Here is a 13,984-nt window from a genome sequence, read left to right on the forward strand (position 1 = left end):
CCCCCAAATGCTCTCATTATCAGTGTTGTTTATATTAACAGACATTTAAACCACTTTCTGATGGCTAGATGGCATCACTGACTCAATGGACATGAGTTTGAGTAAACTCCGGGAGTTGGTGATGGAAAGGGAGGCCTAGCACGCTGCAGTCCATGGGGTTGCAAAGACATGACTGATCGACTGAATTGAACTGAACTGATACCACTTTGTATTAACAGGTTATTTGTATCACAGGTTATTAATAACTATATGTTATGTATCTTACTTGTCCAATCCAGCACATTAAATAAGATGGATCAAGGGATTGAGCCATTTTGAAAGCTTCATGAGCTTGCTAGAAAAAAATGACAAAAAATAGTCAATTTATAAGTCTAATATTAAATCACTTATATTAAAAAAGCATAAGAGAATAAGAAAAATCAGACTTGTAAACATAAATACAAATGAAACAGTGAACTAAAACTTCACTGTTTAAGCACAATTTGCACTTGCATGTGCAGCAACACTTAAAACAATGTCTTAAATACCTAGTCCTAAAAAGAATTCTGGAGGCTTCCCAGGTGGCTCAGTGGTAAAGAATCTGGATGCCAATGCAAGAGACACGGGTTTGATCCCTGGGTCAGGAAGATCCCCTGGAAGAGGAAGGGGCAACCCACTCCAGTACTCCTGTCTGGAGAATTACATGGACAGAGGAGTCTGGCACTCTGCAGTCCATGGGGTTGCAAAGACTTGGACACAATTCAGCAACTGAGCATGCGCAAAACAGTTCTGGATACAACGGATTTCTCTACAGGCTTGGGAGTTCTGGTCCTCAATGAAAGGGCACTGCAGGTGTCTACCTCTTGGTCTGCAAAATTTTCAGTCAATCACCCAACTATTTACTAAGCCACAGGTTTAATGCAGGGCCTCCCAGGTGGCTCAGATGGTAAAGTGTCTGCCTACAGTGCAGGAGACCTGGATTCAATCCCTGGGTTGGGAAGATCCCCTGGAGGAGGAAATGGCAACCCACTGCAGTATTCTTGGTTAGAGAATCCTTATGGACAGAGGAGCCTGGAGGGCTACAGTCCATGGGTCACAAAGACTCAGACACGACTGAGTGATTACCACAACACAGGTTTAATGGAAATACTTAGAGAAGACTGTATCTATTCCCCTCGCCTTGAACTTAACTGGGAAGATAAAAACTATTACTAACAACCAGTGAGGTCTGAGAACTGCTAGTGGGTGAAAAGGAATGGTCAACATAAATCTGCACTAAGCATTTAGGAAACTTTCAAGACACCCCACTTAGACACTTAAAATCACATCACATGTTTTTTTCTTTTTTCTGCTATGAAGAATAGCTTATGATATGTTGCTTTACACTGTTTTCCCCATAATCTCTGCATGGCTGGATATCGTCTCTTCTTCCTTATGAGACCGTAGGCTCACAGGCAACACTACCATAAAACCACAGTCATAGCTTATTGACTAAAACTTTGCTTTGCTTAAATTTTTAAAAAATATTTTCACATATTTTAAGATTCAAATTAGTGTTTTTCTTCACTTTATTTACAGTCCCCCAAAGCAGTCTTTGCAGAGACTTCATGTATCCCTGAGAATATCACTGAAGCTATTTTAAAAGGATGATATTCAATATACTGGCTGAAACACAAAACAGTATATAGGTGTGCTATTATCTACAGATCCATGGAAATTTCTGAAAGTGAAAGTCGCTCAGTCATGTCCGACTCTTTGCGACCCCATGGCCTGTATAGCCCATGGAATTCTCCAGGCCAGAACACTGGAGTGGGCAGCCTTCCCCTTCTCCAGGGGAATCTTCCCAAGGTGGGGATCTTCCCAGGCCTCCCACATTGCAGGCGGATTCTTTACCGGCTGAGCCACCAGGGAAGTCCAAGAACACTGGAGGGTATAGCCTGTCCCTTCTCGAGCAGATCTTCCCGACCCAGGGATCGAACTGCGGTCTCCTGCACTGCAGGCGGATCCTTTACCAACTGAGCCGCCGGGGGAGCAAACGAGAGCTGCAGACAGGCTCCCCATCACTGTAGCTCCAATTTCTCTAACATACAACTGTTTGAGTATAACAAAGTATACCGTACATATAAAGGGATTAGTATCTGTTAAAGGCGAATCTAAATCACCAAAGCAAAGGTTAAATTTAAGTTTCTAGAGAGTACTAATCATTGCCCTTACTTCATCATCTCACCCCTAAGACATGTATGAAAGATAAAAAGAAAAACACCCAAATAATTCATAATAAAATTGTTTTTTTTTACTCTCTAAATGAAAATACAATATAATTATAAAACCAGAAATTTCTTGGGACATGGGAAGGAAAACAAATCTTACACATTCAATGTTCAATATAGTAAAGGAAATGCTATCCAACATCTAGCATATCAAGGAGAATGCTACATAGATGAACAATGTGCAAAGTATTTCTCCACAAGAAGCTGAGTTATTATGAAGAGATCACACATAGAAAACATTCTTTACTTAGAATACAACAAAGCAGACAATATAGTATTTACCTCAATTTTTTCATTTGCAAGGTATAACACTCCCAAGTTGGTCCATGCAACTGCATTCTAAAAAACAAATAAAATTAGGTCCTTTATCTACATGGCAGTCTCAGAAAATTAACACTAAATTTCGACGTTCTTTTTCACAGACAGAGACACAGAACACTCACAATTTGTTCTGACTGGATTGATTTGATGAAACAGTGCTGAGCAAGGGCATAATTTCCAATACCTGAAAAATACAGACTTTGATAAAACTGAACTTTATTGTCTAAAACAATCTAAAAATACTTAAGTATTTTTACTTAATTCTTACCACTGTAACATGAAACTACACCAAGAGCATTCCAGTATAAGTGATTATTACTGTCAAGTCTCACAGCTTTTTTTAGACACTGAAAAGTAAAATTAGATACATTTTTATTTCTTGAAATATCAACATTTATATATAGATGAATGTGAATTTATGTGAAAACATTCTAGTATTTACTTTATCAAAAGCACCTTTCAGAAAAGATCTTAATTTTTTTAAAAAAGTTTATAAAAAATTTCTCAAAATCATACATGCATAGATTTCTCCAACAACTCTTGAAGGTCATCTGAGTTGCTGCCTGTGTCTGCTAGATGTTGTGCTTGGCGATAATAATTAATTCCAAGGTCACACCATGTATTAGATGTAGACATCAGTTTTAATGCACGACCGTAACATCTATGGAAACATAAAAGTGAATGTTATATTTTGTTATGACGTTCTAATTTAATTTGACGTTCAAATGACCATCTTTGTAAATTACCTTCCTCCAAGATGGAGGAGCTCATTTTTCTTTAATACTTGTTTTCCTTCTTTCTGACCTAGAAGGACTCCTAAGACACTGACATTCACTTTAGATGGTGAGACAGCAGACAGACTGGTACAAGCGTCCCCAACTAGCTTCCAAAGGCAAGACACATCAGCTCGATGTTGCAGAGCCCTAAAAACAGAAACTGTGATGCTTAAAAATTATTTCCAAAAAGTATGGCATTTATCTCTTTCACTGCTACATACAATTAAATCAGGAAAAGTGTACATGGTTCCTTAATTAAATGCAGCAAATGCTTTACTGAATTTACTAACCATTTTATATCTTATTACCTCCTTTTTAAGAAGAAAGGAAGAGGGGAAGGAGAATGAATTAAGTGACAGAAACTGTGCAAACATTTCTTTGGTACTCTTTATCATTTTTCTTAGAAGCAGCAGAAATCCCATAAATAAATCAATAAATTATCCAGGACTAATTTACCTTTAATACTGGATCTTTTAAATTATATTTTTTGTGTTTGTCTATTTAAACAAAAACCAAACCAGTAAAGTCCCTAACTCTCTCTTAGTTGATTATCATAAACTTAGGTTTTGCTTGATCGCCCTCAAATTTAAGAAAAAGAACTAGCAAATGTATAACATAGCAAATATATTTGGTGATCCAAAGGAGTTTTACTTTCTGAGTTCAAGAATACCAAAAATCTAAATATGAAAGTATGAAAAGTCCCTATCTTTTGAAGGAAGTTAAGACTCAGTGGACAAGCTCAAAAAATAAATAAAAATATTAATTATGGTGACAAAGGGCACTTCTTTTTAAGAATGAGAAAATCTCAGCTATTCAGTTCTCTGCACTTTTCTCAAAATCTTATAAATAAAACACAGCAATTGCACAATTAAGCCAAGTCTCAGTAATCAGCCATCACAAACAGCTATGTTACTGGCAGATGGACAAGCAGATGGAACATTGTTCATAGCCTTTTCTACTCATGGAGTCCAGCCAAAAATCATCTTCCAATGTCTTTCTGAGAAACAAGATTAATTATTGCAGTCATCACTGAAAGCCCAATGTGAGGATCAGGAGGAAGGGCAACATTATTTGTAGCTCCTCTGCCTAAGTATCTTAGTGCAGTTTGCAAAATTGACAGCATGAAAGGTGAAAACAGAGAGGAAAAAAAAGAAGAGAATCACTGGCAGTTTAACAACCCAAACTCTTAACTCCTTTTAAGTTCAGTAAAAAATAAAATATCTGTAAAGTGAAATAAGTTCTATTGCCCTTACACCAGAATTGAAGTCATGTGAACATTCAAATATAGAGGTAAATACAAACTTGGGACTATCTATCACTTTAAAAGTTCTATATACCAAAAAAACAAAACAAAACAAAAAAGTTCTATATACCTACTTGTAATTAGTTGTGAGTGCTACATGGTATCCAGAACAAAATTCTCCACTCAGAAAGGCAGTATTTGGAGCTGAAGCATCACCACTCAAAGACTCACATTTACCCTTAAACGCTAGTTCAAACAAATTACACCCTCTTCACAATACCATCCTCTATGGAAAGAGTTTTAAGTGTTATGAAAGACTTGAAAAGAAACTACACAATTCAGAGGGAGAAAAAAGAGTGAAGCTTTCACTTCAAATTTGGTTCATATTCAAAGCAAATCAATTCGAGAGCAAGGAAATCAATCAGACACAGAGGAGAAGGCAAGTAGGAAAAGAAAGTGAAGCACACTAAAGATGTTTAAGAGCAAAAAAACGTAATTCTGGGTCTAACTTGTGTACCTTTTACAGCCATCTATCACAAATAACATTCCATTTAAATACTGAATATAGTTCCATAAAATAACCAGATTTGCTGAAACATTTCTTCTTTCTTGTTATTAGATACCACTTTTTTTCCTACACAGATTCTCTCCAGGAACAATCAGACTGCTACTTCATCTTTGGTCCTACCCACAAGTCTAACATAGGCTCTAACTACTGAATGTAAAGCCAGATATACACCTAAAGTGCCATTTACCAACCAGTTCCAATTAGACACTTGTGCCTCTAGGTCTCCTGAAAGAGAACAGGAGCACAGTGGTACCCAAGCTGCTGCTCCCCTAGCTGACCACTTCTTCCTTCCCACTCTTCTCTATACATCCAGCGTTTCAGCTGCTTGAAAGCAAGAAACAGTATCTGTTCCCCAGTGCAAAATCAATACAATATGTATGCTGTAGAATTAACTGGTTAGTCTGTCATTCTTTATGTTTGAGATTCTGAATAATGACTGCTATAGCTAATAGGATAAACAGAGAATGATTTTCTAAATTTGGCTTTATTATAATACTAAGAAAATAAACACAATAAATAATAATACTAACCGAGTAAAATATTCCAGTGCTTTCTCTACGCAGTCTACAGCTTTCCCATCAAGATAATCAACTAGAGCTGCTTTTGCCAACAGGAGGTGGCATTCACCCAAACCTAAAATCAGGTAAGTTTGCAGTTGTTAAAATATGTAAAAGAAACACTGAAAATGAAAATCAAATAAATTTATTGGTGTACTGTAACAGCCGCCCTCCAGAAGACAAAATTTAATGGCATTTTATAAAAAGTATCTTTGAGCATGGTCTTGCATACATTCATTGAAGAATTCAAATGGCAGGGTTCTGTTGGAGCAAACATGTGTCGAAAGACAGTATCTATGGAACCTACGAATTTTCATGATTTTGAACAAATTACTTACCTCTTAAAATCTTATCTTTGAAAATGGGGATATCACTTAATAATATCTAATATGATGCTACTACCCGCTATCACGTTATTATCATCTGGTGTCATGAAAAACAAGATTTGATCTCTCTACATTCAAAACATTCATTGGGCTTCCCTTGTGGCTCGGCTGGTAGAGAATCCACCTGCAATGCAGGAGACCTGGGTTCAATCCCGTGGTTGGGAAGATCCCATGGAGAAGGGAAAGGCTACTCACTCCAGTATTCTGGCCTGGAGAATTCCATGGGTTATATAGCCCATGGGGTCGCAAAGAGTCAGACATGACTGAGCAACTTTCACGTTCATACTATAAAAATTAAATGAAATAGTAATTTACTAAATTGCCTAGAAAACATTTAATAAATGTGAATTCTCCTTCTGTTAAGGAATTTCATAAAATTTTTTTTTAAGGGTTTCATGGTCTAAGTTGCATGTCACTTATAACACACAGTACTTCTGAATTAAACTCCCCACTGATTCTTTTAAAAGGAAAAGGAAATGGAGGAAAGCAAATACAATGAACTCCAGTGCTTTTTTTAACGGTTAGAAATAATCATTTAAAAAGTAATTAAATATGGGTGGTGGTGTTTTACTTGAAATTACAAAGAAGGAATAGATACCTATAAAGGAACTAAAATTAATTTAGATAATTACAAACAATTAAAATGGTCTCTAAAGTTCAAAAACTGAAAAAAATGAGGTTCTATAACTTACAAAGTAACTAAAACCTATTATGATATTCTGAGGATATAGTGAATTAATTATCAAAATAGAAGAGCAGGAAAATTCCTGTTTTAGAGATCTAATTTTTAGATCCAGTACCTGTCATGCTATTTATCTAAAAGCTGTGTCTGTATCATATTACTATTTGTTAACTGTCACAAAGCAAAGTCTGACCTTTCTAGATTCAGACCTATGTAACAAGCTATACTATAAAAGGTTCTTCCTGGACACATGTGACTGACTAAAGAAGTTCTTTTCAAGTTACTCAATACATTTAGAAATTTATTCAAGGATTTTATACTTCGGCATCACAAAAAGTCAAAGGAGCTATTAAAAAGCAATTACCTTTCAGAGCAGGCACATAATCTTCTTTCTTGTTAATGATCAGCTGGTACTGAGCTACCGCCTCCTTATATTTGCCAAGGGTTTGCTGTATTGCCGCCACTTTAAACACACTGTAGATGGACTCTGGGTTCAGCTCACTGGCTTTTGTGAAGGATTTCAAGGCTGTTGTATAGCCACCTCTGCTTAGATATGCCTCTCCTAATGACTCCCAGCAATTGAAGTCCTTCGGGTCTGCCCTTAATGCTGCCTGTAAACTAAGAATTTCAAGAAAGAGTAAGAGAAGTAATAGTGATAAAACTACCTCCACACCTGAAAGGAAAATACAAAGTAATTTAGCTGAATCACACATATCCATGGTTTCCCTGATGGATAAAAGGGAAAACCTGTATTTATTTAAAGCAGGTATACCTGTTCCTTTTATGACGCGAATTTTTTAACAGTATGAAATTTTATTGTAATTTTGGAATGAATAAAAATATTTTTTTGAAGAAATGTCCACCAAAATTTCTTTTCCTTGACTGTGTGGGAAAACTCCAATTTCCTATCCTACCAGAACAGGTATACATCTCAACATCACAGTCTGTAAGCCTTCTCCAAGAAATATGAGAGTTGAAAATGGGAATAACAGGCATACTTTTAATTCAGATCAAATGCCATATCCATGAAAACTTTAAACGCCTGTATTCTAGGTACTAACATAAATCAGAAACAACTTTGATTCAAACACATTTTCTTTACACAGTTCAAACCAAACGACTACAAATGAGCTGCCCCAAATGCCCTTCGAGCTACTAATCTCTCTCCTGCCCCAAAACAATGCTTGTCGGTGCGAGAAAAACAAAGATACTGACCTTGGCTTATTTTCACTCCTTAAATTTATACTGAGAACCTACTATATACATGATACTATTAAGACTTTACTTGTGTGGACATCTCTCTCTCCTTAACATGAGGACATCAGTTAATCCAGTTTTATAATTCCAGTGCATGCAGATAATAACAGCCAATAAACCATATATAAATTTTGCTACTTCTTCGATTAAAATACAGTCTGGTGGACAGCAACTTGTCAGTTCATTTTGGATACAAATGGAGTTTAATTTAAGGAAGCATTAGGCTAACAGAAGTTAAATATAGAAAGGTGCCTTACTCAGCCACTGCTTGGGAATGCTGACCAGCTTTCAGATAGTATAGGCCTCGCCTAAGCCAGGCCCACTTTGCCGTCCCAGCACTTGCCTTTTGAGTGACTGTTGTCAGGATAGCTAAGGCAGTTTCCTAACAAAAAGAAAAGACTAAAATTAGAGATATTAAATATTATAAAAAAATACTGAACATTTATGTAAACAGATACATTTTCATTTACCACTTCTGATTTTTTAAATTTAAACTGGTATATACTGAAACCACACTTTCAACATTAAGCAACTCAATATCTGCCAATAAAAATTTACTCAATTTATAAGCAGTGGCACAAAGACTTCTATAGCATCTAAAAATAAAAAATAACTTTCAAATACACATATAAAAATATTTCTACTTCTATACTCAGAATGAAATAAAAGACAAAAGTGTTTAAATTATTAGACATACCATCTCTTCAAGCTCAACACTTAAGTCAACTGCTGCAGCTCCAGATTCAGCATCGGTGTCATCTAATTCAAAAGCTTTCCTGTAACATCCACGGGCTCTATTTTTATCACCTACTACATCTTTGTAATAATGACCTAAATAGCAGAAAACTTTGCCCATGTATGTATCCAGTTTGGCAGCCTTTGGGAAAAAAATTGATAATTACAGAATATTGAAGTTTGTTAGGATGGGTCCCTTTAAAAACACACACACACAAATACACAGATTAAAGCAAAAAATTAAATATACAATATGCCAAAACATCCTTTAACATAAGATTAAAAGCAGACATGAAAGCTAGCCATCACTACTTATAGAAAAGTAAGCATAAAAATACTATTTCTTTGCTTTAAAAAATGTGAAATTTAGTTATTATTTCATCAACTTGACTATATGAATCAAGATAGGGATGCAAAACTTATAGACGTTACACACCTAAAATATAAGTTAAACATGAAGCAGTCTGTAAGACTCATAAGCTGATAAAAGTAGACTACAATTACCTAAAAGCAATATTGTTTTCCAAAGGTAATTATGTTTCATTTTCTATAACATGTGTTTCTTAAATAAGTAACTTTTACGTTTTTATGGTTTAATTTTCTCCTTGAAAACCCATACAACGTTCTCACAAAACCTTAGGTGTGAGAGATGGAACACAAAACAAACAATTCAGTAAAGACAAATCTTAAGGAGCTAACTTATTTGATTATCAATATTCATGATTTTATAATGAATCCATTTCAACTAAGAACTAAATAATAGAATGTGCTACCTTCAAAAAGTGGGTAAGAGCCTTTGTTTTATCTTTTCTTGTTTCTTCACCCATGGACCAATATGTTAACCCAAGTTGGTAATGATATTCAGCAACTTCAGCATCTTTCTCAAGAGCTCGCTGAAAACTAAGTCACAAAAGGGAAGGATGGAATATTTAGATAGGGAGGTAGGTAGGTAGATAATTTAAAAAATTAGGAGACCCCTAACTGGAACAATGAAAGTTCGAGTGATTCAAGGATGCCAAATTTGAAACAAGCTGTGGCTTCCTTGGTGGCTCAGTCGGTAAAGAATCTGCCTGCAGTGCAAGAAATCCAGGTTTGATCCCTGGGTCCAGAAGGTCCTCTGGAGAAGAGAATGGCTACCCACTCCAGTATTCTTGCCTGGAAAATTCAATGGACAGAGGAGCCTGGTGGGCTACAGTCCATGGGATCGCAATGAGTCAGACATGACTAAGCAATTAATACTGGGATTTAGGATTTAGATCATGAAGAAAAAAAAAAAAAGATTTAAAGAAGAACTTAAAACCAAACAGTTATACATACTTATTGAACATTATGATTAGCTAGTAAGATTTCAAAAATCCACCATGAAATTTTCCATAGTTACTGTGCTATATAAAAAAAAATACATTTTTTAAAAATAGTAAAGCTTACAAAGATCAAATTTATGCAAAACTAAATCTTTATCTGGACATGAATTTGAGCAAACTCCAGGAGACAGTGGAGAAAAGAGGAGCGAACAATCCACGGGGTGACAGAGTTGGACACAGCTTAGTAACAACAAAAACAACAATGAAAATCTTTATCAAACTCCTTCAGTTCGAATTTTCAAGAAATAATAAATTAAGACATGTCCAGATTTATGAGCAATCTAAATATATCCTCACCATTTTTCTGCTTGTAGATAGTCCTTTTTGGTAAAATGAATCAAAGCCTCCAGGGCATGAGCTTCAGTTAGGTCAGGGTAAGAAGAGAGGTCTTCCATAATCTATAAAGTATACATCTATCAATACCATATCCAGACAAAAATAATTTTTAACTTAAAAACTCAGCTCAAATGAAAACACCAACCTTTGAAGCTTCATCTAATGAGCCCTTGTTCAGATAGGCCAAACCTTTGAGAACCAAAAGTCCTGGGATATTATTTGCATCAGAAACCTAGAAAATAATTTAAAGAATTGCTGTAAATCTCCCACAAGACAATGCAGCAGAGTTTGCTTTAACTAAAGAATGACCAATGCATAAAGACTCGGATAGAGGTCCTGATTTCTATCACTATTAACACTTTCATTCTTTGTAATCTTCTCATTAAAGAAAATTAGAGAATAGCATAATAAACCCACATCTACTTATCATTCAGTTTCAAAATTATTAACTCAAAGTCAATCCTTTACCATCTGTATGTCTACCCATTTTATCAAACTCCTGCTTAGATTACCCCCAAATTATAAATTTTCACCTGATACTTCAGTATCTATATCTAATAAATAAGTTTATTTTTAATAACATACTACCATCATAAACATGTATGCAAAACCAACAATACATCCTTAACATCATCAAATAATTAGCCAGTGTTCAAATTTATCATTTGTCTTATAAAATATTTAAACAATTTGTTTTAATCAAATCTAAATAAGGTGCATACATTTCAACTGGTTGATATGTCTAAGACTCTTCTAATTTACAGAGTTCTCTTCCATCTCTTTTTTTTCTCCCTTACTATCGAAAATACAGGCCACTGTCATTGTTTCTCAGAGTATGGCATTTGATGAATGCATTCTCATGGTATTGACATGTTACCTGATCCCCTGTATCTTCTATAAATCAGTAGGTCTAGAAGATTGATCTGATTAGGTCTGATGCTCTGGCAAGAATACTTCGTTGTGTACCTGCGCCTGATTATGTCTAGTTGTCTTTTTTCTCATGATGTTTTAATCCATTTCAGACTGCAAAATAGTAATTTTCCGATTCTATCATTCCTTCTTTCCTTACTCAATGGCATAATTCAACAAAGAGAAGATTTTCCTCCTCTCATTATCTCTTTGATTATTCTGAGAACATTTCATAAGGGACACACAGGGTACTTCTTTCTTTCTAACTGGTTCCTTAGCATCCATCAAAGATTCACTTTATTGAGGATGTTTCATTGATTTTTTTTGCTATCAACATTAACATAAGGATTTAAATATAAATGATGTCTTTTAATCTACTGCAGTTACTAGTTCCCAAAGCATCCCCTCTTTAGTCAGCAAAAATCAGTTCATGCTAGCTCCTGAACCCTTCTGGGATAATTCTAACAGCCTTTTATAGTTTCTTTGATTTCCTGCATTATAAGATGTTCTGGGCTCTTCTTGTTCATTTTCTGTCTCAGACTTGGATTCTACCAGTTCTTCCAGAAACTCGTTTTTTATTGTAAAAAACAAACAAAAAAAACTATGGAAAGACATTTCCAAAGCATTCACACAAAACACACTGTTGGAGGAAGACAAGAAGACAGGTAGAAAACAAGAAAATAAGATACTAGGTCTTGAAGGATTCTGACAGCTGTTCTGATTTTAAAGAAATACTATGAAATGCAAAGCCGTTTGAAATATACAAAACAAGGACTTTTTTAATAAAAATTCAAAACTCTGCAATATACTGAGTGATATAATGTCCATTTTACAAAAAAACAGCCTTTATCTCAAAAATATCTTTAAAGGCACCATGAAGCTACTAGTGAGTGTCTTTAATAATTCTTGTCAATAATCTATGAAATATTATCTGAAGGGCAAAATTTAGAATTTCAAACTAATAATAATCAAGTAGTGATAACCCCAGAGGGCAAAAAGTAAAAAGGAGAATAAGAGCAAGAATGAGAAAGAAGCTGCACCGTATGAAAAGCATTGTAAGCACTTAACCAAAAAGCAAACAAATAACCTGAGGCGTTTCCAAGCACGTAAATAACCTACAGAAGTGCAGATTCAGTGGATTCATACCTCTAACACAGAATTTTTCTAAGTAACTATTTGTGGCAAGGAGAGAATGGTTGATGCCTGGTTGACCAGAAACTAAATGTTAATAACAAAGGGAGAATTCGATGATAAGACTACCTGATCAAGAGTACGAATTGCTTCCTCTGAAGATTCATAATCTGAGAGTTTAATCAAAGCCTCTGCTTTCAAACGAAGACAAAGATTCTTCTGATGCAGTCTGCCACCAGACACACCAAGGTTATCTATATTCTTCAGAGCTGACAAAAGGAAGGACATCTGAATGAAGACAACCAAACCACTTCACTTTTTTTTTTCTTTTTAAGGGTAACATAACAAATTACAGATATAGTAAGAATAAAATGTTGAAACAATATACATGAAGAACAATTCAAAGCTAAATATAAATTCTTCCCTGAACTCTTTATGAAAATACCTGAATTTAAAACAGAACAGATCAAAATTTAAAACCTCTATCTTCACATAATGTATAATAAAACTGAACATCCTGAAACACAACAATGGCTGTCTATAACTGCTACATAACAGAGGTTAACCCTTAGCCAAAGCATCTATCACAAAAATAGCCCATTAAAGATAAGGGAAGGGTAAAGAAGCTGAATTAGGATGAACCATGGTAAATTATTTCTTAGCTGCAGAAGCAAGGTCACCAACTAGGTAAGAGCAGTGAATCGCTTCACTGATTTCTGACACCCACACCTGACCCATGTGAACATATTCAAATAGGCTCTAAGATACCTCTCTCCTTATCTATTATCCACATTAGAGGAATAAAAAATCTACCCTGGAGTGAAGGTTGTAGGACACACCAGAAAATTCCCTATTGCAAAGAGAGAGCATCACCACACAAGCCTAAACTGACTTTATCAAAATTCCAAGTAACTTTGGAAAAATATTGTCAGTTTAAAAATAAATATAATAGTAGACATGCATACAGACTTGATGGGCTTTTTTTGACCTCCCCAATAAAATTTAAATTAGCTGTCAACTTAGAATAAAAAATAAAGCACCACCATCGTTTTTCTTTAAGATGAGAAGCAGCAGGGTTGGCCACCCTTAAAGATGGCAGGAATACCTTGATTGCACGAAAGAACAGCTTCCTTAGGTTTATGCATTCTGACTTGGGTTTCTGCCAGATGATACCATCCAGCTGTGCAGAGAGGGCTTTCCTTTATCCCTAGGAAGATAACAGCAAACACGAAGTCCAAGGTTTCCGTTACTACAGAGGTGAAGAACCCCACCACCCACTCCCCAAATCAGTCTCCTCCCCTCTCCCTTGTCACCCATATCTAACCAGTCACAAAGTCACACTGATTCCATGCCCATCACTTCAGTTAGGATCGCCATCATCCATCCCAGATCAGTGCAAGTGCTTGCCCTCTACTCAAATTCATTCTCTACACTGCAGCCAGAATATTTCTAAAAATACATATGGGATTA

The 13,984-nt window shown here is 35.5% G+C and overlaps 1 protein-coding gene across 4 annotated transcripts in view; it reads right to left on the minus strand.

The window, feature by feature from the left end:
* The window catches only part of SKIC3 (SKI3 subunit of superkiller complex), a 103,631-nt gene that overhangs the window by 62,008 nt on the left and 27,639 nt on the right, over window positions 1-13,984 (minus strand). For all 4 annotated transcript variants that reach the window (XM_061152029.1, XM_061152031.1, XM_061152032.1 and 1 more), the window contains 15 exons: window positions 13,620-13,721; window positions 12,644-12,783; window positions 10,620-10,706; window positions 10,436-10,536; window positions 9,548-9,674; window positions 8,737-8,916; window positions 8,297-8,421; window positions 7,147-7,400; window positions 5,688-5,790; window positions 3,317-3,493; window positions 3,087-3,231; window positions 2,839-2,917; window positions 2,693-2,754; window positions 2,532-2,588; window positions 266-334 (listed from right to left, as the gene is read on the minus strand). In XM_061152029.1, the coding sequence (XP_061008012.1) occupies window positions 266-334; window positions 2,532-2,588; window positions 2,693-2,754; window positions 2,839-2,917; window positions 3,087-3,231; window positions 3,317-3,493; window positions 5,688-5,790; window positions 7,147-7,400; window positions 8,297-8,421; window positions 8,737-8,916; window positions 9,548-9,674; window positions 10,436-10,536; window positions 10,620-10,706; window positions 12,644-12,783; window positions 13,620-13,721 (1,808 nt within the window). The remainder of the gene's footprint in view (window positions 1-265; window positions 335-2,531; window positions 2,589-2,692; window positions 2,755-2,838; window positions 2,918-3,086; window positions 3,232-3,316; window positions 3,494-5,687; window positions 5,791-7,146; window positions 7,401-8,296; window positions 8,422-8,736; window positions 8,917-9,547; window positions 9,675-10,435; window positions 10,537-10,619; window positions 10,707-12,643; window positions 12,784-13,619; window positions 13,722-13,984) is intronic.

Source organism: Dama dama, chromosome 9 (assembly GCF_033118175.1).
Source record: "Dama dama isolate Ldn47 chromosome 9, ASM3311817v1, whole genome shotgun sequence".
Lineage (NCBI taxonomy): Eukaryota > Metazoa > Chordata > Mammalia > Artiodactyla > Cervidae > Dama > Dama dama.